The sequence below is a fragment of the Lucilia sericata genome, unplaced genomic scaffold, assembly GCF_015586225.1.
Source record: "Lucilia sericata isolate MDLA Ls3-8-SP2 unplaced genomic scaffold, ASM1558622v1 Contig000175F_arrow, whole genome shotgun sequence".
Taxonomy (NCBI): domain Eukaryota; kingdom Metazoa; phylum Arthropoda; class Insecta; order Diptera; family Calliphoridae; genus Lucilia; species Lucilia sericata.
The window spans coordinates 530,640-556,542 of record NW_023994203.1 but is presented as its reverse complement, the minus strand read 5'-3'; the positions used below and the strand labels follow the sequence as shown (position 1 = coordinate 556,542).

General features: G+C 31.2%; 5 protein-coding genes across 5 annotated transcripts; 2 read left to right on the top strand and 3 right to left on the bottom strand.

The window, feature by feature from the left end:
* Window positions 1-3: 3 nt before the first annotated feature.
* Window positions 4-4,540, bottom strand: LOC119601567 (RNA exonuclease 1 homolog; the record flags this gene model as incomplete). The annotated part of the gene is made up of 8 exons (XM_037952582.1): window positions 4,131-4,540; window positions 2,840-4,068; window positions 2,563-2,749; window positions 2,206-2,510; window positions 2,037-2,139; window positions 1,724-1,826; window positions 140-432; window positions 4-50 (listed from the first exon to the last, which is right to left on the bottom strand). Coding segments are annotated over exons 1-8 (2,418 nt in total), but the record flags the coding sequence as incomplete, so codon positions are not given.
* Window positions 4,541-6,074: 1,534 nt separating this feature from the next.
* LOC119601573 (peroxisomal carnitine O-octanoyltransferase-like) lies at window positions 6,075-11,721 on the top strand. The gene is given in 13 exon segments (XM_037952587.1): window positions 6,075-6,227; window positions 7,458-7,869; window positions 7,941-8,091; window positions 8,094-8,123; window positions 8,190-8,335; window positions 8,337-8,399; window positions 10,097-10,312; window positions 10,384-10,513; window positions 10,516-10,574; window positions 10,644-10,774; window positions 10,829-10,911; window positions 10,914-11,244; window positions 11,307-11,721. Coding segments are annotated over 12 exon segments (1,848 nt in total). The 5' UTR covers window positions 6,075-6,227; window positions 7,458-7,491; the 3' UTR covers window positions 11,437-11,721.
* Window positions 11,722-12,314: 593 nt separating this feature from the next.
* LOC119601568 (putative uncharacterized protein DDB_G0271606) lies at window positions 12,315-17,094 on the bottom strand. Its single transcript, XM_037952583.1, has 2 exons — window positions 16,909-17,094; window positions 12,315-16,821 (listed from the first exon to the last, which is right to left on the bottom strand). The coding sequence occupies exon 2, from the start codon at window positions 16,724-16,726 to the stop codon at window positions 13,700-13,702; it is 3,027 nt and encodes a 1,008-aa protein (XP_037808511.1). The 5' UTR covers window positions 16,727-16,821; window positions 16,909-17,094; the 3' UTR covers window positions 12,315-13,699.
* Window positions 17,095-17,957: 863 nt separating this feature from the next.
* On the top strand, window positions 17,958-19,891 carry LOC119601571. The gene is made up of 4 exons (XM_037952585.1): window positions 17,958-18,459; window positions 18,592-18,989; window positions 19,045-19,394; window positions 19,450-19,891. The coding sequence occupies exons 1-4, from the start codon at window positions 18,075-18,077 to the stop codon at window positions 19,658-19,660; spliced, it is 1,344 nt and encodes a 447-aa protein (XP_037808513.1). The 5' UTR covers window positions 17,958-18,074; the 3' UTR covers window positions 19,661-19,891.
* Window positions 19,892-19,971: 80 nt separating this feature from the next.
* LOC119601572 (pre-mRNA-splicing factor RBM22) lies at window positions 19,972-21,518 on the bottom strand. The gene has a single exon (XM_037952586.1). It carries the CDS (start codon window positions 21,391-21,393, stop codon window positions 20,113-20,115), a length of 1,281 nt encoding a protein of 426 aa, XP_037808514.1. The 5' UTR covers window positions 21,394-21,518; the 3' UTR covers window positions 19,972-20,112.
* Between the last annotated feature and the right edge of the window lie 4,385 nt (window positions 21,519-25,903).

Here is a 25,903-nt window from a genome sequence, read left to right as displayed (position 1 = left end):
TGCTGTACCAGCTGGTTGTTGACAGCAACGATGATGATTGTCAGCAAAACCTAGAAGATGAAAAATAAAATAAAATGTAAGAATATCGCTTCATTCAATAATATATGTATATAATAATCGTTGCCTTTTTTATACAAACCTCTTCTGTAACCTGTACCCTTGGGATGATAATTACACTCATCCACACACACCTCATCGTACATTTGTAGATTGAAAACTTTGCCACAACGACTGCAATAGCGTTCGGTATCATTTGGTCTACGCATGGGTTTCGTACATTGTATTTTTGCTGTTCCTGGCTTCATACCTGACCTGGGGTAACCATTTGCTACTAATTGCTCTTCGGTTAAACGCAAATCATAAACCATTTCGTATGCTTTATCGCTTGGCAATTTATCAAATGGTTCACCACCTGCTGAGGCATCATTTTTGCTATAAAATAAAATACAATAGTTAAAATAAATATAAATAGAATCCCAGTTAAAATGACAAAAAGATGTAGAAGTATATCGAGGGACTATATTCAATAGTCTCTATCTAAAATAACACAAGTTTTCAGGAGAGCAAAAAAACTGTTTATTTAGCTAGTTCGTGAAGATTTTTGATTTTTTTCTTCTACAATATATTTTTAAGACCATATTGTAAATTGTTATATAAAAAGAATTTAAAATTTTCCATTATTTGCAGAATTATTCACAACTTTATATCAGATAGAGCTTTTTTTCTACGAAATTTTTTTTACAACCTTCAGATAGACAGTTTCTCATAGAAATATAAATTTTTTTATTTGATTTAATATCAATTAATATTATATTTTATGCAATTTAATGAAGTAATATAAACCAAATTGTTGAAAAAGCAGCAGATTATAAGGTTTTGGTCCTAAATCAATGTTATATGGTTAAACACGGAATAAAATTGATCAAATTAGTATTATAATGTGCGATATCTCGAAAACTATTAAACCGATTTCAAATATTTTTGCGGATTTGTGTCCAGCATTTCCAAATTAGTAAAAGCACTTGTTTTGCAATAGAAAATTATCCAAAATAATAGAGTTTGAAGCAATTTTTGGATAAGATAGAGAGTTTTGCATTCAGAATTTTTCTTTTTATAAGATGGAGAAATTTAAAAATTGCTATAAAATTGCCAAAAAATATTTTTTTTTTGAAATTTATGCCACTGATGCGGGATAGTTTGCTGGATATTTTGCCATCAAAATCTTATTTTCATAAAAATGACAGATAGAGACATTGAATATAGTCCCTCGATATAACAAACAATATTCCATGCAATATACCGGTTGTATCTCAAATTTTCATATTACCAGTTATTATGAACTATAGGGTTATGTAAACTGTTGTAAACATTCTGACCTTTCCATCAAGTGTAAGAAAAGTCTTTCTTTTAATTAAATTGCAAACCTCAAGCTTGTAGCTTGTACTAAAGAAAATAGTTGTGCATTTATAGAAAATTTCAATTTTGAAGATATTAATTTATAAAGGCTTTAAAAAATTCGTCAAAAATTAGTGCAATATCGGATTTTTACTGCTTTTAACAATAAGATTAGTTCTAGGTAAAAGGCGTCAAAAATAAACAACAACTCTTCAATGATTTACAACTCAAAATTTTACCACTTTTTTCTCACTTTTTTCCTGGGTGGTTAATTATATAACTATATAAGAGCCGGAAAAATTTATTTAAAAAAGTTTTAATAACTTACATTTTCTTTTGTACACTCCAAGATGTATTATTTGCTAATTTACCCGCTAATACCACTTCATGTGATATTAATTTATTAGCATTTGATGGTTTATTGCCAGAATCTAAAAAAAACAACAATTTTAATAAAAAATCAGAAACATTTTAATAATTGCCTATTAGTGCAAGGATCTGAAAAATGTAAAATTTACTTTTTACGATCTACAAATTCTAAAATAAAAGCAAAAAGTCGTCAGTTATCGTCAGAATTAGATAATTTCTTTAATTTTTAGTTAAGTCATTCTTGCACTACAATTTGTTTATAAGAAAATTACCTGTTGCTTCTTTTCTTAATTTATTTATAGCTAACATAGCACTACTTTTATAAATAACTGGTGTATTGCATTTTTTAAAAACAGCCAATTCTTCTGTCTGTGCCTGTATATAATGGAAGGAATTAAAATTGTAACATATAGTAAACAAAACAAAATTTTTCTTAATTACCCTTTCCCAAGCATCTGCTGTATTTGGATACATAGCGAGGCAATGTTTAACCATCATGTCATAATACTGCATACGTATGTTAAATGAAATTTTGGTAGAATTTGCTTCCAGCACGGGTGGTTTAGGTTGTTTAGTTGCCTCAGTTGCTGTGGCTTTTTCTGTGATTTTGTGAGCTACTCTTGATCCAGCCTTACTGGTTTGTGCTGGGGTAAATGCTGGTCTTTTTTCTGCTCTTAATTCTTCGACCTTCTTTTTAGCCCGTTCCAACGCAATAATATTTGCCACTGGGGCTATCATTGAGCGGCCTGTAAATGAAATTCTTAATTTGTTAAAAAAAAATAATATTTTTTTACTAACCTATGGGTTTTGATGGTGGCGTTAAATAAGATTTTGGTACGAGTGGGGTAAGCGTCTTTTCTTTAACTTTGCGTAGGGCTTCATTTGCTTCACGAACTTTTTCCTCGGCCTCCCTTAATGCAGCAGCTGCTGCTGCAGCCTCCTCTTCATGCTTGCGTTTAATGGCATCTTGACGGTCAAAAATTGCCTAAGAGGATAACATATATTATAAAAAATTATACTTCTTTCAAATAAAACCTAAATTATTATTTAATGCCGAAATTAAAAAAAGTTCTACCTGCATAGCATTCTTTCGATGATCCGGTTTATGTACAACAACCGGCATATGAGATTTATTTTTATCAGCATTTTCGTATGCAACCCGTTTTTTGCTAGGGGCATTTAATGCATCCTCTTCATCTAAAGCTTTACGTTTTAATGACTCCTTTTCCTTTTCTGCTTCTACTTTGGAATTTTCATTAGCTGCATTGGTCTGATGAAGTGATGCAAATTCTTGTTCCAATTGATCATAAATCATTTCACATTCTTTCATAATATCCTCTTCTGTAGTAGCAAATATTGCGGAAGTATCCTCCATTATTAAATCAGAATTTTCAGTCTTTAAATTTGAAGATGATGATTCTTTTGAAGATATCTTATCGCTACTAGAATGTTTACTTGAAGACGAAGAAGACGTTTTAGAAGAGGATGAAGATTTAGCTTTCGAGGAAGAGTTAGATGAAGAAGAATTGTATTTTTTATCAGTAGATGAAGATGAAGAGGATACCTTCGATTTTGATTCTTTACTATCTTTATCCCTTGTTGATGATTTACGGGATGATGATGATGATGATGATGAAGATTTATGTTTTGAGGAGGAGGAAGATGATGATTTATGATCTTTATCGCGTTGTTTAGAATCTCTCTCCTTACGTTTATCATCTTCTTTTTTGGTTTTTGACGAGTCCGTCGTTTCTTTTGACCTAGAAGAGGATTTGTGATGTTTGTGTCTGCTACTAGAATGAGATGATGTTGAAGAATCCCTTCGTTTGTGCTTATCTTTGTCGGAACTTTCACTGCCGCTGCTAGGTTTCTTTAGTTGTTCTTCTTTATTTTTGTGAGAGTCATCTTTTTCGATTTCTTTACTATTACAGTCCAATGATTCATCTTCGTCGGAGAATTTTGCCAACTCCGAGTTATCATTTTCAATAATTCCTGTTAGTTCGTTCAACTCATCATTGCAATCATCTAAATCCAAATTGACACTTTCTTGACTGTTCTCATCAAGTTGCTGTGTAGTCGGTGCTGGAATATACACTGGCGCAGAATCTAGTGATTTACGTTTTATTGAAGGAGAAGCGTTAATTGCAGGCTTTTCTGGTTGATATTCCAATTTTGTTTTCTTTTTCAACACCGATGGTAGGGATAATTCTGGCAGAGGCAAAGCCAAGAGTTTTGGTGTAGCCTTATATTCTGGTGCTGACTGCACTGCTGCCGTTGGTGCAATTACCTTCTTTTCTATAACTTCTGCAAAAAGAAATCATTTTTTACAATTTAATGTTATGGAAAATGCCTAAGTTCATGTGTACCTTTCCGGACATGCCTGAAATGACAGTAGGGTCGATGACATGTAGCTGCCGCAGTGACCCCAGTTTCAATGTCATTACGTGTACTAGTGGCGGCCGTCCCATCGTAATAAGGACATACATAACTTTTAAATAAACCAGTCGAGGGTAACATGACCCCCGTTTAAAATAACAAAAATTAATTTATTTAATTGAAAAATATTAAATGTCTTCTTTAAGAATATTACATTAAAAAAACAAAGAATTTGCACAAGCATTGGATTGTGAAAATATAGTGTAACTTCCCACAGTTGCTTTAATTAAGTACTACGATTGCTTTTTGTAAACTCTTTCGAAGTTGAATTTGTTTAAAATTTTGATTTTATTATTCAAAATTTGAAAATATTATATTATAAAATTATATAATCATATATATAAATATATTTTTAATTAAAATTTTGTTTTAATTTGTCAATTTTTCATGATATAAGATACTTTTGTTTACAGTACTATTATGATCAACTATGGATACACAGCTGCTTATAAATTTTGTGAAATTATTGAACAGTGCTGCCAAGTTAACAACTACCGGCGTAAGACAGAGACGTAACAATATTGAACTGCCGGTGTTTACTTTATACATAAATGTTAACAGTATTTTATTAACATTTCTTAAGCGCCTTAACAAATTTTTATTATCATAATAAAAAATTAGCAGGTGCAGACGGCATTTATTAGCGTTATAAGGTCGTTATGACAGTGTTGTCTAAACAATTGTTTACAATAAAATGACGTTGTCTTGATAACGTCATTTTATTGTAAAATTAGTTTAGAATTTTGTTTTTGTGCAATTAAAATAGATTTTTAACATTAGTTTTAGTGAAATTAGTGTTTATTTACAAAATTTGCATTTAATTTTAATTGTTTTTATAAAATATAGCATTATTTCAATAAAATTATCTGTGAGTGATAGAATCAACGTTTTGTTACCCCTGTGTATTAACATAAACAAAAAACTGACAATTTTTCTGCCCACGTTTTGTCAACAAAATCAAATATCTATTAACTGTAATAATATTTAAATTTGTCTGTCGTTATGGTAGGTAGTTATTTTTACTGATCTAATTAATTTGCTATAACAACACACCGAAATAATGTTGACAGTTACCGTTTTACTAAACGGAAGGAAAGAAAGATTATATAAATAAATTTTAAATAAATTATTAATACTCACATAAATATGATACCAAATTTATGTATAGGTAGTAAAAATTAAATAAAATATTAATTTTAAACCAAATTTCAAATGTAATTGCATATACTGCTAAAAATTACTTTCCCAATTAAATATTTTAAATTTCCCATGCCTGGTATATTTTTGTAATTTTACTTTTTCAATGAAAGAACAGGAATTAAAATTAATTTTAATTAAAGTATAAATTACTTTTCGATATTATAAGTATTCTGGCGAATATCTTCAAAAAGCTTCAGGTAAAAAGTATTTAAAATTTAAACAAAATGTAAACAATTTATGCAAATTTTACAATAACAATGTCAACGTAAACGAAAGAAATAAAAACATAAAATCTAAAATATGTATGAATGTATATATATGTACATATGTATGTCAGTACAAAGTCCATTAAAACAATAACATCAAATAGTAAATTGCACTCTTTGTGTTTATTTTAAATTTGTTTTATCAGATTAATACACCAATCCACATTACTAAATAATAATCTAGTCTAACTAATTAGACATTCAACTTAAATTATATTTGTTTACTTTTGTATAATTGTGTGTATGTAGTATATTATTGTATTTCTTTAATTTGTTATTTGTTGTTCTACATGTATTGTTTGCTATGCAATTTCTTCTTACATTTTATAAATGTAAAAAAATTACTAATTTTTTTTCTTGCTCATATTTTTATATTCTTTCGCATTCGTTTATTGTTTTGTTGATATCACTTTGTCCAATTTGTAGGCTTTTACCGGCTATAAGTTAATTCAGTCTTGTTTATATTTTTAAAACGTTCGGTTGTGTTTTTTGTCTGTTGAAAGCCAGACAAACCAGCGTAAGATTTTCAGTATATTTTGCAATCTATTGAAGTGTTCAAAGGTCAGTTTATGAAGTATTAGGCATTTTTGTTGTTAAAAAAATTATAACAAAAATAGATGGAACAGGTATATTTATCACTTTAATTGAATTTAATAAAAAAATTACATACACATACATATATGATATCACACGCATCTTCCTTTAATAAAAGGGTAAAATCACCTAAGAGGGATTTAAATTGAACTTTGATCGACTGTAATGGTTGGTATGCATGTACATTAGATGTATCCAAAAATACCTATGATTTTTGCTCAGATGGGTGTTATTTTGATTATTAGGTTCTAAAACTTTCTTGTGTAAAATTTTAGTAAAATCGCAGTAAAGTCTAATATCGATTAAAAATTATTAAATTGGCTAAATAATAGGTTTTTTTGATTTCTTAAAAAATATCAACCTATAGGTATAAAGTCATATAATATAAAGCATATAAAATAGTTATATTCTTTACCGCTATGTGAAGTAATGGAGGGTATAATGTGTGCTCCTTCAACCATCTTTAAGTATTCTAATCAAGGTTTCGAATTGATGTAGTTATCCTCTTCCATTACTATAATCAAAATATATGTATGTAGGTTTCCAAATTAACTCAAATTATCCAAGTTCAATTGGTTTAAAACTGAATTTAACTATTTTATCTAGATCCCATAGAAATGTTATCCAAATATGTTATCCAAACCGAAACATGTATGTATGTAGTTAGAAATAAATCATCTACGACCCATATTTTGAAGAATTACAAACTAAATGATAAAATCAATTCATTTTTTTAGTGGTGACTATAAAATTAATAAGTTCATAGATGTGGTCAATTTTTATACGATATTTGCTGTGTACACATCGGACAATAAATTTTTATGATTAAATTGATAAAATCTTTAATTAAAATATTTATAATTACGTACATACATATGTATGTATACAGAAAATAAACAAAAATGTAAAATATAATTGTTTTGTTAATTTACCTATTGATTTAAGTTGATACCAAAAGCAGACGGTTCTTATCAAGGGAATATGCATAAATACGTACATTCATACGTGTGTATGTACATATGTTTATCTGGTATTTAATTATAATTAATTAAACACAGGTTTGTGATTAATAAATATAGACCAACAAGCAAAGTACAAATATAACAATATTATTGTTCTCTTATCAATACTGTCTATGGCATACGTCCATTGAGAACACCACGAACGCAACGACCGATTATTTATTAATTTTAATAGTTTTCAGAGCCATTTTTTCAATTTATAACCCATTATGGATCGGGCGTCTATTTACTTCATGGACGAAAGTCAACAAAATACTTACGATTTTGATGAAGAATTACCACCGCTTCCCCTGCCAGATTTACACGATACTATGCAAAGATATTACGAAAGTGTTAAACCTTTTGGAACTGCAGAAGAGTTGGCTGTTACACGTAAAGCTATAGAGGATTTTGAAAATGGTATTGGGTCTGAATTACATGGTAAACTAAAAGAACGGGCAGGCAAATTAAAAAATTGGCTAGGTGAATGGTGGGATGCCTATGCTTATCACATGCTAAGATTACCACTAAATCCCTATATTGTAATGGCTATGCCCGTCAAATTGGAAGTTATTGGTCTTACTGAAACTCCAGAAATGGCCTTAAAGGTAGAGTATTATTTATTATAACTATAAAATATTTAATTCTTATAAAATTTAAAATCAATTTCTATTAACAGAATTTAGCACGTTTTGCTTATCACACTATTGAATTTTGGGATTTACTGCATAAGGCCACGATTAAACCGTTATCTTCAAATGGTGGTAAAATTAAGTATTCCTCTGCTTTGTATAAACGTTTCTATTCCACCAGCCGTATTCCAGGTTTAGAATTGATCACATAGAATCGCATTTCAAGACTGGTAAGTGAAGAAATAATTTGTAATAATTATAGGGAAATAACTTCATTTTATAATATATAATTTTAGTTAAGATGGTAAAACAACCCTCCCACTGCTTGGTTTCGGGTAAAGGTCGTATTTTCATGTTTGATTGCTTACATCCCAGCGATGGTACCTTAATTACTCCTCTAGAAATTTTAGTGGTACTTCAAAGAATACGCAGTATTTTAGATTAACGAACCAATGGGTGATTGTGTACCAGTTTTAACACATGATGATCGTACTAGTTGGGCAGAGGTAAGCAAATTGACTAATTCTGATAGTATTTAATTTTTTTTTCACGTCACAACATAATTGAATTAAAGAATTTTATTTATACCTCTAATTAGTTTGATAACAAACATACATACTTTTATTTAGTGTAAGATAGTCTTAACTAAAAAATACAGTTTCAAACAAAACATGACACTATTATCGGTCAAATATGGCTAATTATAACATAAACCGTTAATTTTGAAAGTGGTATGAGTCCACTTTTCAAAAAAAAAAATTAGTTGAAAAAAGAGTTACATACATATAAGCTATTAAATGGGATCTTTTTGTATCCAAAAAAAAAAAAAATAAATCAAAAATTCTCAAAAAAATGAGATTTTTCGAGCATCTGTGCAAATAGTTAAAAACACCGAAAATCTAGCAAACTCCTAATACAATGCAATATTTCTATATAAAAATAATAAATTTAAATTTAATAATAATAATGTTTCTTATAAAATTGGTATTAGTGCATTTATGCATGATAAATAATAAATTTGAAAACAATATTTTAAAATTATTGCTTTTGAAATGGTATGAGTCCATTAAAAATTGAAAAATAAAGTATTTTTGCAATATATGTATATTTAAAGTTTTATATCGAGGGACTATATTCAATAGTCTCTATCTAAAATAATACAAGTTTTCAGGAGAGCAAAAAAACTGTTTATTTCGCTAGTTCGTGAAGATTTTTTAATTTTTTCTTTACAATATATTTTTACGGACCATATTCTAAACCATTATATAAAAAGAATTTTAATTTTTGCATTATTTACAAAATTATTCACAAATTTATATCAGATAGAGCTTATTTTTCTACGAAAATGTTCATTCAACCAACAGATAGAGTTTTTCATGGAAACATAAAATTTTTATTTGAATTAAAATCAATAAATATTATATTTTATACAATTTAATGGAGGAAAAGAAACCAAATTGTTTAAAAAGCAACAGATTATAATGTTTTGGTCCAAAATCAATGTTATATGGTTAAACACGACAATAAAATTGATTTAATTAGTATCATAATGAGCGATATCTCAAAAACTATTAGACCGATTTTAAATATTTTGACGGATTTGTGTTCAGTATGTCCAAATTATTAAGAAGACTTGTTTGCAACAGAAAATTATCCAAAGGGATCGAGTTTGAAGCAATTTTTGGATAAGATAGAGAGGTTTGCATTCAGAATTTTTCTTTTTTTAAGATAGAGAAATTTAAAAAATGCTATAAATTGCCAAAAAATATTTTTTTCTTGAAATTTATATCACTGATGCGCGATAGTTTGCTGAATATTTTGCCATCAAAATCTCATTTTCATAAAAATGTCAGATAGCGACTATTGAATATAGTCCCTCGATATATTATGAACATTTTGAATCCATTTCAGAAATATGTACATGTAAAATTACCTTTACGGTCAAGCACACATATTTTTAAAAATATTTAAATGCAAAATGTAGACATTATATAGCTAAAATGGGCCTTCTATATATTCGACAGCATATTATTGGTTAATGAAGTGAGTTAAAACTCTAATTAGCTAATGATATAAAAATCATTTGTATTGAATGTTAATTATTCCAAAATCACTAAAAGATTTTTACGAATAGCAATTCTATATAAGACAATTGGTATGCTTTAAGATCAATGTAATTAACATAATTTTATTTCCTTTACAGAATCGCACACGTTTATTAGAGCTGTCGCCCAATAATAAAGACACTTTGAAATTGATAGAAAGTTCTTGTGTAGTTTTAGTGCTCGATGAAAATGAGCCGCGGGACTATGCCGAAATTTCACAAGCAGCCGTATATGGTGATTATCATTCAAAGTGGGGTGATCGTAGCAGTACCTTAATCAGTTACAAAAATGGAAAATTCGCTTGTGTGGGAGAGGTAATAATTATTCATATATATCTACTTAAATATACCTAACTAAAGTAACAATTAATTTAATACTGATTTAGCATTCCTGTTATGATGGCACTGTTAGTGTTAGCTACATTTTGTTTATACAACTAAGTTTAATTGAAGAACCTGAACCCAATTGGGATGAATGCAATTTGATGCCTTTGGTACCAATAAGAGAAATAAAATTTGTATTAATGACAAATTGAGATCGGAAATAGAACGCGTTAAACAGGCTTGTGATGAAAGAGTATGTTAAAAATAACAACAGTATTAAGGAAATTTTTGATGTATGTAATATATTTTCTTACTATTTTAGGGTCATGATGTTTTAATCACTCATGAATTATTTGAAGATTATGGTAAAGAATATATTAAGACATGTAAATTACATCCAGATTCTTTTGTACAAGTCATTATGCAATTAGCATACACAGAAATGCACGAAGAGTAAGTCAAATACAAATTTCGTGGTTATGACAATTAAATATTTGTTGATTTTAGGATTGCTTCCACTTATGAAACTGCTTTGATGCGTCATTATTACAATGGACGCACAGAAACCCTTAGATCTTGCACTAATGAAGTATACAATTTATACAAATTGCACGTAATACAAATTCGTCAAAAGCAGAAATTGTTAATGCTTTTCGCAAAGCCGTCAATCATCATAACCATATGATGAATGAAGCCCGCAAAGGGCATGGAATTGACCGTCATTTGTTCGGTTTATGGTGTACAGCTTACGAAAATAAAATTGATATACCAGATTTCTATTCAGATCCACTATATTTGAAATCAGGGGGTGGTGGTAATTTTGTCTTATCTACCAGTACTTTGGGTTATTCAGTAAATGTGGGCTTCGTTGCACCTATGGTGTTGGATGGATATGGCGTCTTTTATACCATAACAGGAGAACAGTAAGTAGAAAGTTTGTTTTGTTAAATATGTGTTTTATATTAATAATGTTTTTTGTTTTTAGCATTTTTATACAAACTTCTGCTTTTCGTGATAGTCAGAAAACTAGTGCCCACAAATTTAATCAACACTTTATAAATGCATTCCGTAAAATGAAGTCATTACTAGAAGAAGTGTCACAGTCAAAACTATAATCCAGTGTGTAAAGTTAACCATATTAATATACATATGTAGTTGTAAGTAGTTTAAGTTATATGTATAATTGGTGCCGTGCAATAATTACAAATCTGAGTGTATAATATTTTAATATTTTTTGAATTTTGAAAATACCAATAATTGTCTACTTTTATAATTTAAGATAAATTTTAATATATTCATAGGCATATCCAGTTTAATCGAGTGTGTATTTTTTATATTATCTGTATTTATCTACATGAAATAGCATTTAAATAAATTTGTATAAAAATATTATGTTATAACTATTTTTTATAACTCTTTATTTAACTGGCTCTGTTATATTCTAAGTAAGGTTAAACATTTTGAACCATTTCGAAAGTTCGAAGTTCAGTTTAAATTTGTAAGTTCTGAAAATAATCTCTAGATTAGAAAGATTTTTAATGTTTGAAAATTTAAATCATCTCTAAAACATGTTAAAATAATCTCTTAATTTTGAGGATTCATAAAAGTTTTAAAAACAAATTCGAAATATTTATGAATTTCTTTTAAACAGTTTTTTAAAGCATAAAAATATTGTTAAAATGTAAAAAAATTTTTATCTTATTTATTATTTTCAAACAATTTTATTTTAAACGAAAACCATTTTATGTCTTTATCGCAAAGTCTATATTCGACTTTTAACCTTCTCAAAAATTCGAATTAAAAAAAATCAACTCTCCACAAAAAAATAACGCATTCAATAGACTTCACGCAATAAAATATGCTTTTTGGAACAAATTAGTATAAAAATATAAATAAACCTTTGAAAAAAGTATACTTTACTAAAGTATTGAACAGCGCTAAGTTCGAAACTGGAATCAGGATTTATCCGTTTTAAATTAAAAATTTACTCGAATTCAGTTTACAGACAAAAACAAAAAACTCTTTATAAAGACCGTTTATTAAAATCGTTCATTTTATTTAATTTTCAATTATTTAAAACATTCATTTATAATTAAATTTCAATATTATTTAATTCAAAATTCATTTTAATTTATATTAATAACTTCATTTTTTTTTGCTTCAAAATACAGTATGTATATAGAAAGGGTATTTAATTATACATATAGACGTAATGCTTAATTTTTCTTCTTAATTTTTTACTTCGAAATCGTGCTAACAATTATATTTTTCTTTATCTGGTTTGTAAGTGATAGCACAGTGTTATTAATAAAAAGTACATAAATTTTAAATTATGTATAGAAAATTATTTAAATGAAAATTAAACAAAGAAAAAACTATAAATTAAAATATGAAAAAGCATAGAAATGATTTTTTAGAAGATACAATTAGATTTAAATAGTTAAATATAAAAAATAATAAAAAAAAGAATGGTTAGTTCAATACAATATAAAATAATAAAAAATAACAAAAAATTTTAACTAAAAAAGGAAGTTCACATAATTTCTTTTTTCAAAAAAGGATACAATTTACAATTGAAAAGCAGCAGACTTTTGTTTTAGACACAGGAATTATTTTCAAAAAATCTTTGTTTGAAATGATATTTAAAATTAGATAAGAAATCAAACATGAAAGTTTATATTTTAAAAAATTAAATGGATATTAGACATTTTTAAAGTAAAAAAATCCCCAATATTCAATCTTCTCATAAATTTATTCAAAATAAAAAATTAAAACATATAAAACTAACTGCCTCATAGTACTTAGTAGCAAGATGAGTAATTAAAATATTATGATCTGAATTTAAACAGCAACGATTGCATGTCATTCTTAAAATGAGTGATTGAGTGAATTTCGTAGATATTAAATTATACACAAATACATTTATACTTATCTAGTGCATGACCAAAGGTCATTTCTAAAATACAAATTTTAAAAACAAAAGTTTTGATAATTTTTAGCAAGAAACATTATTTGGACAATTTAATATAAAAAATATTATTTTCAGATTTCTTAAAAAATATCATTTCAATGTTAAAATTTCTTGAAAATAAATCTAGTTTGTGTTGAGGGAGATGGATTATTATTAGTAGTTTAATGATTTTGTTAGATTTTTTTTAATGTTTTTGCAAAAACATTTTTGGTTTTTTTGGGTTTTCTTCAATAAAATTTACGTTTGTTAATTAATAAATTTATATTATTATTATTATTATTGTTGTTATTATGATGATTATTATGTTGTAGTTGTTGCTGTTGGGTTAGAAAGTTATGATGAGAATGTGGATGATGTTGTTGTTGATGCTGATATTGTGTATTATAATAATAACTTTTCTTTTGTTCTCATTCTTGTGCTGATATTTGATTATTATTGCTGCTTTCAGTGGTGGTGGTAGTAGTTGTTGTAGTATTAGTTGTGGACGATGATGCAGCAGTGGGAACATTTGATGTATCATTAGGGGCTTTATTGATATTTTCTGTTGTTACTAGCGCATTGTTATCCTGGGATGAAGTGTTGGCGGTATTTGAATTTTCAGCTGCTGTGGCATCTGTAGTTGATGCGGGAGTTTTTGATGATGTATTGTTTGTAGTTGTTGTTGTCGTTGTTGTAGCCGGAGGGGGCTGGAAAGCTGGCCTCTGAACAAACATGTTGTCTATAATATGATCGATATTTTCGGCTGAACCAATGGGGGGTTGATTTGAGCTCGACTGTTGATTCGTTGACGATTTGGAATCGTTGTCGGTTTTGGAGTCTTGTGATTTCTGTTGCTTGTTCTTTTCGGAAGGTGGCAGTATGGGAATAGCATTGGTAGGTCTTCTTTGGGGTAGAGAGACGGGACGTGAGGATGTTTGTGTAGGAGGTGGTACAAAGTAAGTAGTTCCTCCTACGGTATTGTAGTTTTGGTAGCCAGCTGTCGTTGCTGCGCCAGCTTGAGGCTGTGTTACCACACCCACTGGAGCCGATGGGCCATAAGCTGTAGCAGCAGCTACTGACTGTTGTGGAGCATTGTTAGGATTGTTATAAACTAAACTGGCCGCTGCTGCAGCTGCTGCAGCAGCAGTTTGTTGTTGAGCCAAATAATTGGGATTTGCTTGCTGTGCGGCATATGTGGCAGCAGCTTGCGTGGCTTGCGCTGTAACAGCTGCAGTAGCTGCTGCCGTGTAAGCATCTGGAGTTGCTACATAATAAGCAGCCGGCGAAGCTGTTGCTCCTGGGTATGGCTGTTGGGGCTGAGCTTGAGGTCCTTGAGCCGCATAGTTGGGTTGTTTAACTACTGCAGGTTGTTGAGTAACTTGTAAGGCTTGCATTTGAGCCTGTAGGTTTTCTTGATGATACATTTGCATGAGATTCGCTTGTAACATGGCTTGATCTGCTGGCATCATCATAGATGAGTTTTGTTGCTGCTGTTGTTGAATATGCATTTGTTGCTGCAATTGCTGTTGTTGGTGATCGGCTATATGCTGAGCATCATGCTGAGAACGTCTCAGACTGGAATATCTCTTAGGTGGTCCCCTTTGCTCCATTGGTTGTTGACTGATATTCTGATTTTGTGGCTGTTGTTGTTGATTTGTTTGTGTTCCAGCCATTATTATATTTGCCGCCTGCTGCTGCATTAATTGATGTTGTTGTTGCTGCTGGTTTTGGGTAGCCATAGCGTGCATTTGTACACTGCCTACATGACTGGGATCATTGCGATTTTGGACCTGCTGCAAACGTTGCGATAAATTTGATGTTGGTTGTTGTGGTGCCTTGTTTTGTATTTGAGGATTTTGTCTGTTAATTCCATGATTAGGCATAGGCGACTGTTGGGACTGCTGCTGTTGATGATGAATTTGTTGTGGCGCTATATTTGAATGTTGTTGTGCAGCTTGTATAGGTTGATAACCTTGTTCCAAATGTTTCTTTTTATTGTTATTATACCCATCGTATTGCTGAGCCTGCTGAACGTTTTGGTGACCCATAGACTGATTGTGATCCTTGGTACCAGCACTACCATTAGTAGACTTTCTGACCACATTTTGAGTCTGCTGTTGATTTTGCTGGGGTTGCCTTTGGGCCTCCAAGCGACTGGATAAATTACTGGAATTCATATTGGACGATCCAGTTGAAGAATTTTGATAGTTTTGTCTATTTTTCTGCTTAAATTCCATGGCAGCTTGGCGTCCTACAGAAGCTTGATTTTGTCCTTGACCGCGATTGTTATATGACTTTTGACGGTTTTGTTGCTTATAACCAGCTTCGTTATTCCTATCAGCTCTTTCTCTTCTGTCAGGTTCTCCTCTATGATCGTGGTCATCGTTATGATGACTACGTGATGATGGTCCCATTTTCTCAGACCTTTCCGTTCTTCCCTCGCCGGTTTTGCCTTCGCGTTTTCTCCTTTCCATGCGATTTTCTTTCTCCTCTCTGGTACGCCTAGTGCGCCTGGGCTTAGAATTTTCATTTAATGCTGGGAAATCTGACGGTTTTGGTGGTTTACGCTCCTTATTATTGGTCTTCAAGTAGGCACTTTCGTCTTCCCAATTACGATTGTATTTACTGGGCCCACGACCGTAACGACGTCTTCTGCGTGCCTTAGGAGGGGCATCTTCAGTACGAATATCGTAGCCATAGGCATTTACCAGTTCAGTTCTAGACTTAGGAGCCTGCTCCGAAGGATCAAAACGATCGTGTGACCAACGATCTACAGCCGAAGCTGGTTGCCATTTTTTCATGGTTTTAGAAGCAGTTGAAATTGTAGGCGTTGTAGATGTTTTCGAACCTGATACACTACCAGTCCCACCAGTAATAATTACTGGACTTTCACCAACCTCTTGACCTTCTCCAACAACTCCCTCGCCCTCCACTTCAGCCGTACGGTCATCGTGTTCATAGAACGTACCTCTTTTGGGAATATACTGGGGATTACTACGATCTTCATCAACTTTCTTTTGAGCCTCAGCATCAATTTTTTCTTGACCCTGCAAATCGATATCGACACCTTCGTCATCTTCCTCTTCATCATCGTCCGTTTCGGTCTCATCTTCACTATCTTCTTCGTCATCATCATCTTCCGTTAAACTATCATCCATATCATCGTCATCATCATCGTACTCCTCATTACCCTCCAAATCACTGGCCGTATCGTACTCTGAATCGTGAGGATGTGAATTGCTCGATTTCTCTTGTGTGGGGGATGTCCCCAATTCATTCAGAGTCTGGTTACCTTCTGCGGTAACCTCACTTACCGTACCACCTCCTCCTGCACCAATTGACTTTCCAAAAGTTCCCTGCGTTGTAGGTATATCAGTTGGTGTTACCGCTACTGTGCTCGCTGTTGTTGTTGTTGCTGCAACAGACACTCCTGAGACATTTTCTACATCGGCCATTATTTTTTATTTCTGATATATTGCTATATTTCTTTAGGCTGCTCTTGTTTCGATTTTTCTACTATGAATGTCCGTCGTAGTGCTTCTTCTTTTTACTAAAGAATTTTCATTATATTTTTTATTACAAATTTTCAAACTTTTTATATAACCCCTAATAATTCCAATATCAAATTAATAATTACCTTTATTTAAGTTTCTTAGACAAATTAATGTTTTCTCTCAATGATTAATCTATTTAAATTGCTTTTTTCTATGGTTTTTTCGGTGAAAATTTTTAGGTGTTTTCTTCCAACAACGCAATCACCAAAATCGCAGAAAAATAGAAAGTAAGAAAGTTAAAAAGTGGCAGAATGATGATCAACGTGAATAAAACAATCGATTAAAGAAAAACAACGACAAAACATAATAACAGCTGTTGTGTGTGTGGTGAGTTTTTATTGTTGTACAAAAACCATATAGTGAAATTGCAAGATTTTTTATGTTAAAACGTGAATGATACAGTGGTATAAATGTATGTATGCATAAATAAACTTTGGGAGAAACTATAAAAATAAAACAAGAAAATTATATTTTTGTGTGCATCTATGTTACAGTACACAGTGGGGCAAAATCAAAATTTTTTGACATTTGGCATTTTTAAACGGCCGGACCGATTGGATAAAATTTCGTATCCAAGGAGTAAAATGCACCGGGGTGGCGCTATGTTGGTTCAAAATAAGATAACTTCTACATTTAACATTGCTAAACGCGGGCCATTTTTTTATATTCCATCCGATTTAAAAGATATTTATATATTTGGAAAGCATTTGTCTGCGCTAATTATGTCTTAAAATTTCCGATTTATAGGCATTTGTAAATAAAAGATTTAAATTTTTTGTATCATTTCTTTTTTAAATTTATGACGTAAAATTGGACCGAATTAATAATAATATACAAAACATTTATGGATCAAAAAATGATAGATTTTTGCTGTCTTTTGGGTGAAAAGGTTTCAATTCTCCACTATTACCGCTAGTTAGAGTTTTTATACAGATATTGATTGCATACATAACCCTACAATAAATGAATAACCGAAACTAACTTTTCCAAATTTTAATATAAATTAATTTATATTAAAATTTGAAAAAGATAGAAACACAAGACTATACATTTATGTATACACATATTATATTATATTTCCATTATATGGCATCATTGTATTAATTTTTCAATCTTTGTTTTGTTATTCATATTGGGTTTAACATTCTACAGTGAATGACGTGAGCATTTTCGTTTTGTCACACACCACGCGATAATTTTAATAAAAAATTAAATTTATTTGTAATTTTGTTCACAAATATTGTTAATAATGTCAAAAACTAAAGTTAAAAATCAAAATAAACAAAAAAGTCAAGGCAATCAGCATCAGGAGCAACAAAAACAATCTGATACAGAATTTTCCACCGATTGGGATGTGGAGAAGTATCGCCGGGAATATGAAAGTGAAGAACATTGGCAGTTGAGAAAGCGTTTTATGGACATGCACAAAGATAAATTTCCGGAAGATAAATTGGTGTGTTTAGCTCAAGTATTTACAAATATGGAATTTATGGGCTGCAAATATCCCTCCGAAACTATGCAAATGGTTGGTGAACTGTCAAGAGAAGTGGCTAAAGAATTTAGGGCCGAAAGAGCAAATCGTTTGAAGAGAACGTTCGTAACAGCTTCTGATGCCGCTGAGGCCAGGGCTAAAGGTAGAAGAAATTAATCATGCAATATACTTCTTTTTTTAACATTTAATTTTAAGTACAAATATGTGAGTAATGGATGGTTCCAAAGGACAGGTGGCTTATTGAATGATGGATTTTTTTTTAATTTTTTTAAAGGACGTAAATCGACGCAGCAAACAAATAATGTACAGTCTTCCAGTTCATATCAAGCTAATAATAAGAGAAAAGGCTTTGGAAATGAGGGACTGGGTAGTGATGAACCCTTAACTAAAAGGATTCCATCAGCAACACTAGACCTATTTTCTGGGTTAAAGTATGGTAAATTTGTGGTATATTTACATGGAGACCGTAACTGTTTAAGACTATCAGCACAACGCGGTAATATACAATATGTAGAAAAAGAAGTTGTAATGGAAAATGGTCGGAAGCAGGTTGAAATACGTCTAAATGAACAAACAGTGGCCACTGCTTGCGAAGAAAATTTGAAGGCCTCCAAAGCAGAAGCGTTTCGCAAAGCATTAGCAACACTACAAGAGCACTGTTACACAATTAAAGTGAGTTGGCTACTATTTTTAATATTTTGTAAAATACAATTACTTTATTTTTTAGCAAAATCCATCAAGAGATACCATTAAAATTGAGAAAACCAATAATAAAGTAGTATGTGGTGTCATCAAAACTCAGCAAGAGGAACAAAAAATCGACGCTAGCAACAAGGGTTACAAAATGATGAAAATGATGGGCTGGTCAGGCGGTGGTCTAGGCTCTCAGAAGCAAGGACGTGAAGATCCTGTTGGATATCTGCTTAAAAATAATCGTGCTGGTTTGGGGAATAATGCGTGCAAGCTAGATCGCAAATATTTTATGCAAATGTTGAAAAATTATGTGGAATCAGATGATATACGTGAATTACAATTTGAACCCACATTTACCAAAGATGAAAGAGCTATGCTTCATGAGTATGTAATTATTTTTATACTTATGAAGGTAAACTAACATAAATTTACTTTACAGAATTGCCAATAAATTCAATTTAAAATCAACTAGTCATGGTCAAGATGAACAACGTCGCCTAATAATTAATAAGAAAACTATAAGCGATGTTCAAATATTGCAGGAAATACTAATAAACAAAAATCCTCGTTTTATGGATCGTTATTTTGTGCAAGTGCCACAGTCAAAAAGTCAATTATTTCCTGATTATACTGCAGTACTAACGCTATAATTTGAATGATTGTAATTTAAGTCTACTTAATATGTATGTATACCACACGAGTTTCCCATGCTGACCACGTATTTAGAATAATTTGACTAATACATATATTTTTAGTTTTAATTGCTGTACATTTAGTTTTTTGTCCACTGCGTTAATTTGAAGTTGTACAAAAAATATTAATGATTTTTTATATAAAATATCTAGTATGTAAAAATTAATAATAAAATAATTCCCTGCATTTTTTGAAATGTTGTATTGAAATAATTTTGTTTTTTGCTTCAGATTCATATTAATACATTTGTTTTAGAATTAAACATTTATTTTATTGTTATCGTTCTAAGCATTCCTAAATGATGCCATTGTACTACAAAACCTTTATTTTTATCAATTTAATGCATTCTTAACTAGTATGAGGTTTAAAAAATGTTTGGAAATGTAATCTAAACGTTGATTACATTTAATTATTTTTTCACTGCTCCCAAACGGCTAGGATCCTGGCTGGGATAGTGCATTTGGCCACTGCCGCCGGCATTTGGAGGCGGTGGAATAGAATCTAAAGAATTACCACTAGCAGCGGCTGCAGCAGCTTGAGCTGAAGTGGAAGCCACCGGCATGGAATACGGTGCTGCATAGGCTTGCGAATACATTTGATACGATGAGGCGGGAATAAGACTCGGCGGTATTTGATGTAGTTTCATTCCAGGTGGCAAAACTGTTACTTGCTCTTGTTGTAAATTAAAGAAATCATTTGGATTTTGTGTAGCTGCAGGCGGTATGGCATTGACATCAAAACGTCTATCAGTTTTGGCAGCACCCTGCTTGGCTTGGGAATGAGCCCATTTTATAGTTGATTTTTTACCTTGCAACACCAATTTATTGAAACTTTTTTCTGCAGCTAATTCAGCGGCAGAACGTTTAGTATATTGTATAAAAGCACACTGTTGGCGTGGCACCAATGCTATAGAGCGTATTTCACCAAATTGATAGAAGTGATCTCTGAGTTCAGGTTCCGTAATTTCCTCGGGCAAATTACCTACATAGAGGGTAGTAATATTGCGATCTTCCGGTGGATCTAGAGTAGGTAGAGAGGCTGCGCGTTTCATAATCTTTTCAGCCACAGGATCATTGCGACCGTAGTAACGATCTTTGATATTTTGTTCACATAGAGGATCATCAGGTTCGTTAGGTTTGTCATGGCGATAGGGACACTCTTCGCCTCTTTTACATTCACCTTTTACCCAGAAAGAACATATATGTGGTCTGTTACGTTTATAATAGGGAGCGGTACGTGCCAATTTCGAGAGCATTTCACTTGCGGCCAAAGATTTTCCCACGGCTCCTGCTGCTTCAGTGCCATCTCCATCTTGCAATTCTCTATCAACATTTTGTATGTAATATTCTTTGTTAACATCACTTTGAGGCAGATTATCGGCAATTTTCAAAGCTGCATCTCTCACTTGTATGGGTAGACCATATTCCAAATCTAGCAAACAGGTTTGACACACATTCTTTAAACGCGCACAGGTTTGACAGATTTCAGTCTTCTTAAAGCGCATTCTAGCACCGGGACACCAACGAAAGATCGTAAATGGTCTGGTGCATATTTTACATTCTTTACCAAATCTCTCCTTTATCATACGCACGTAAGGGTTGTCTCCCAAACATGTTTGACAAAGTATGGGAAACTCAGCATCCTCCCAATTTTGCCGATTGTAAGTATTGGTCGTCTTTGACATAGACATTTTGTTAAGAGAATAATAAAAAAATGTTATTATTTAAAATATTTTCTTTTTTTCCCGATAATTTCACAAAATGCCAACAAAGTGTACAAAGAAAAAAGAAAAGCGTGATAAAGAAATGTAAAGTGAACAAAAGTCATTTTTGACACATCGTAATAATCAAGAGATGCCACATGAAAAATTATGTATGTACATAATATGTATACATTGGATATTATTATATTATTGGAAACAATTTGTATGATAATAAAATGGCAATAATAATATGGCAACTCTGCCTGAGTAGACGTATTTTTTGACAGCTAGTCTTTTTTATTTTCTTAAAATACAATTTAATTGTGCTTTTTGCTTTAATAAATTTTAAATTACGCTTGGTTTAACTGTATTAAAGTTTAAATACATTAAATAATAAAAATCTAAATATATAATAATAAAGATATCCGTAAAACATCTTTAAAGTTGCTGCTGCTGCTGTGTTGTTGTGTTGCTTTTATTATTTTTTCATTTGTACACAACATATGTATGTATGTACGTACATTGTACATGAACATTGCAAACACAACATAATTTTGCTGCCATTTTATGTACACAAATATTTTTTGTTTTCAACAAGATGCCTTCAACCAGAACCTATAAATGTGGTACTTGTTCACTTATCATTAATAAAACACAAACAAGTGTCCTTTGCAAGTCCTGCAATGTATGGTACCATGCCAAGTGTGTCAATATAAGTGAAGACACACTTAAAAGGCTTATGGAGGTAAAGTCCATTGTTTATCTTTGCGACAACTGTAGCTCCAATAATACATCTGGTTTGCAAGAAATGGAAAAGAGATTGCGTGATGAAATTGTTGGTATCGATAAGAAAATTGACAGCTACATGCAACGTAAAGAAGATGACTTGAACAGCCTTAAAAGAGCTTTTACTGAGGCCATAAATGAGTTCAAATCTGAGATGTCCTCTTATCGAAAGGAACTGCAGTCAGACATTATAAACTGTAGTAAGCTTATTAAACAAGTGGATGCATCCACAAGCTCCAAAATTTCTGCTCTTGAAGAAGAGAATAATGTGCTGCATAAACGTTTAAATCGCGCTGATGTTGTTGTTGTTGGGTTGCCTGGTGGTCTGGATGATTTGGTTGCTACTGCCATCAAAATTTGTTCCCATTATAATATTAACGTTACCCGTGGTGATATAAATTACGTTTGTTATATGCATAATCGTAAAGCGTTGTTAGTGAAGTTTAATAGCGTGCATTTGAGGGATTGTGTGATGAAGGAATACTACAAAACGCGTACGCTGAAAGTGTGTGATGTAATGGGTGGTGAGATTGATCGTCGGGTGTATCTCAATGACCATCATTCTCCTGCTGCTGCCAAACTTAATATGATATGTCGTCGACTGCTTCGCCTTAAAGTTATTACTAAATATAAAATTCTAAATGCTGATAAAGTTAAGGCAAAATTAACACTTTCTGATAATGATGAGGTAATTTATAATATTAAAGAATGTGCTGAGCTGCTAAATTCCAATGTGGATCATTAATTTATACATTAATTTATTTCTTTCACTGATGCTTATAAGCATACATATTTTTTTTTTTTTTTTTTTCATTTTTACACTTTGTTATTATTATAATTGTTATTATTGTCTTCTTGAAGTAATAATTTTGAAACTTTTGTATAAAATACCAATATTTTAAACATCTCTTTAGTGCTATTTTTTTTTTTAATTTATCAAGTAAATTTCATTTTTGTAAAACGCTTTCTCCAGTGTTATACAACGGTATTTTTCCATGCTACATGAAAACAAAAATGTCAAAAGATTTCTTCCATAATTATATACGCCATCTTTTTTTTATTATTTTCTCTTCTTTGCGAAGGAAAATTTAAATATTATTAAATGAAAGGATTATGTTCGTATTCTGCAATTGGAATAATGATAATTATAACAATTAATTACTTATAATTGAAATTAATATGAATTGCCAGTTTTAATTATTTGGAAAACCTAATTGTTAAAGTTAATTTGCATAATTGTTACATTTGTTATATAATATTTTTTTGATCTCATACCTATTTACTTTAGACTAGCTGTCAGCCAATGTAAATGTAAATATATTTGAATAATGTTTAGTATTTTAATATTGTTAAATTTTTATCACTTTTTACTTAATTTTATTTGTTTTCCCCACGTAATGTTTGCTTCTTATTTTGATGTTTTCTGATGATAATATTGGTCCATTGATTAATAGTGGTACTCACCTGAAGAATATCTTACAACCTCATTTAAATCAATTTAAAGTTGCACATTTGAACTGCCAAAGCATTAGACCCTCAACTTATACATCAAAATTTGATGAATTTAAATATCTTTTGAATGGATCATTTTTAGATGTGTTTGCAATTTCAGAAACTTGGCTTAAACCGCAGATTTCAACACGCTCAGTCAATGTACAGGGCTATAACTTTTGCCGAAATGATCGTCATGGTTCAAGAGGTGGTGGTGTTGGCATTTATGTGTCTAAATCATTGAAATTTAAGATTGTATTTAAAACAACTCTACCTGGAGTTTGTGAGTCATTGTTTTTAGAAATTTATTTTAACAACTTGAAGATTCTGTTTGGTGTGGTTTATCTGCCTTACGGTGACATTGATACCTTCGAATCTGAACATTTTCAGCTTCTTTCCACTTACTCCAACGTGATTATTGTTGGTGATTTTAATTATAATTTATTTGACACCTCGAAGTCAGTAATTTTTCGTTCCCTATGTTCAGGTTTGGGGCTCAGTATAATACATAATTGCAAACCAACCCACTTTGATATCTCTCATCGCTCTACATCTCTAATTGATTATATGTTGATTACTGATAGTTTGGAATTGCGATATTCGGATCAATATCAATACCCTGCATTATCCCATCATGCTGTAATATGTGCCTGTTTTGGTTTTAATATAAGTCATGTAAATGAATATATTGAATACCTTAATTATAATGGAATTGATTGGGATGGTGTTATAAGGTTTTTGTCTGATTTTGATACATCTGTAATTTATGCTTCCAGTGATGTGGACTTAATATGCTCTAGTTTATGCTCTCTTTTTCAATCATTATTGCTTTTTGTGCCTGTAGTTAAAAAAAAAATCAAATTTGATAATGATGTTTGGATGACGTCCAATAAAGTTGTTTTAGCAAAATCTTTAAGAGACTTGGCTTTTCTAGCATACAGGAAAAATAAAACTGCTCTGAATTGGAAGATATTTTGCAAACATCGCAATAAAGCAAAAAGAGTTATTCGTGTTGAAAAAAGGCGATATTTTTCGAAATTATTTAGTAATCTTGATGGACCGGGTATATGGAGAGTGCTTAGGAATGTTGGGTGTCTTGGTGATGATGATCAGTCTTCTAATTTGGATGTTAATGTTATTAATGATTATTTTGTAAACTATGGAGTAGATGATACAAGTTTTTCTATAGAGAATATTCAATTTCCGGATAGTGGGGTGTCATTTCGATGTGTTGATGAATCTGAAGTTTTAATTGCTTTAAATAAAGTGCGATCAAATTCTACTGGGACTGATGGCGTTTCTATTCGGTTCATTAAATTAATATTTCCTTATGTATCTGATTTATTGATTCACTTATTCAACTCCATTTTGTTGACTTCTAAGTTCCCAGCTGGTTGGAAGACGGCTCGTGTCGTTCCGATTCCCAAATCGAAAGTTATCACTGGACCTGAAGATCTTAGACCTATTTCTATACTTCCTGCACTTTCAAAAGTAATGGAACATCTTATTAAGGAACAAATTTTGAGTTTTACAACAATAGAATTCTATCACTCCCAATATGCTTTTCGTCAGGGTTACAATACCACTTCTCTCCTTCTTGATCTAACTGATTCTATCAGAGAAAATATTAATAATGACCATTTTAGCGTACTTGTTTCATTAGACTTGTCGAAGGCTTTTAATTCTATTAATTTTCGGAGGATGATTGACAAACTTAGACTTGAATTTGGATTTTCTATGACGGCTTGTAAACTTATTTTATCCTATCTTCAAGGTAGATCCCAGTATGTAAGACTTAATGGTGTTGATTCGGGTTTAGTTCGAGTTAAATCAGGTGTTCCTCAAGGTTCGGTCCTGGGACCTGTATTGTTTAATATGTACATTAATGATCTGCCTAGCCTCATTAATACGACTATATGCAAAACGTTTTTATATGCAGATGATGTTGCTTTACTGTTTAGCTGCAGTCGTGATTTTAGTGATGTTTTGTGTACTAATATAGATTATTGCCTTCGTTCTATCTCTAGCTGGTCTGTAAGAAACTATTTGTCTATTAACGCTTTGAAGACTAAGGCTATTGTCTTTAATCCAATGGATAGATTTAATGTTAACTTCGATGTTTTTATTGATGGTGTTAAAATTGAGTTTGTGGATCAACTTAAATTCCTAGGATTTATTTTGGATAGTAAACTTAATTTCAGTTCGCATATAGGTTATACTG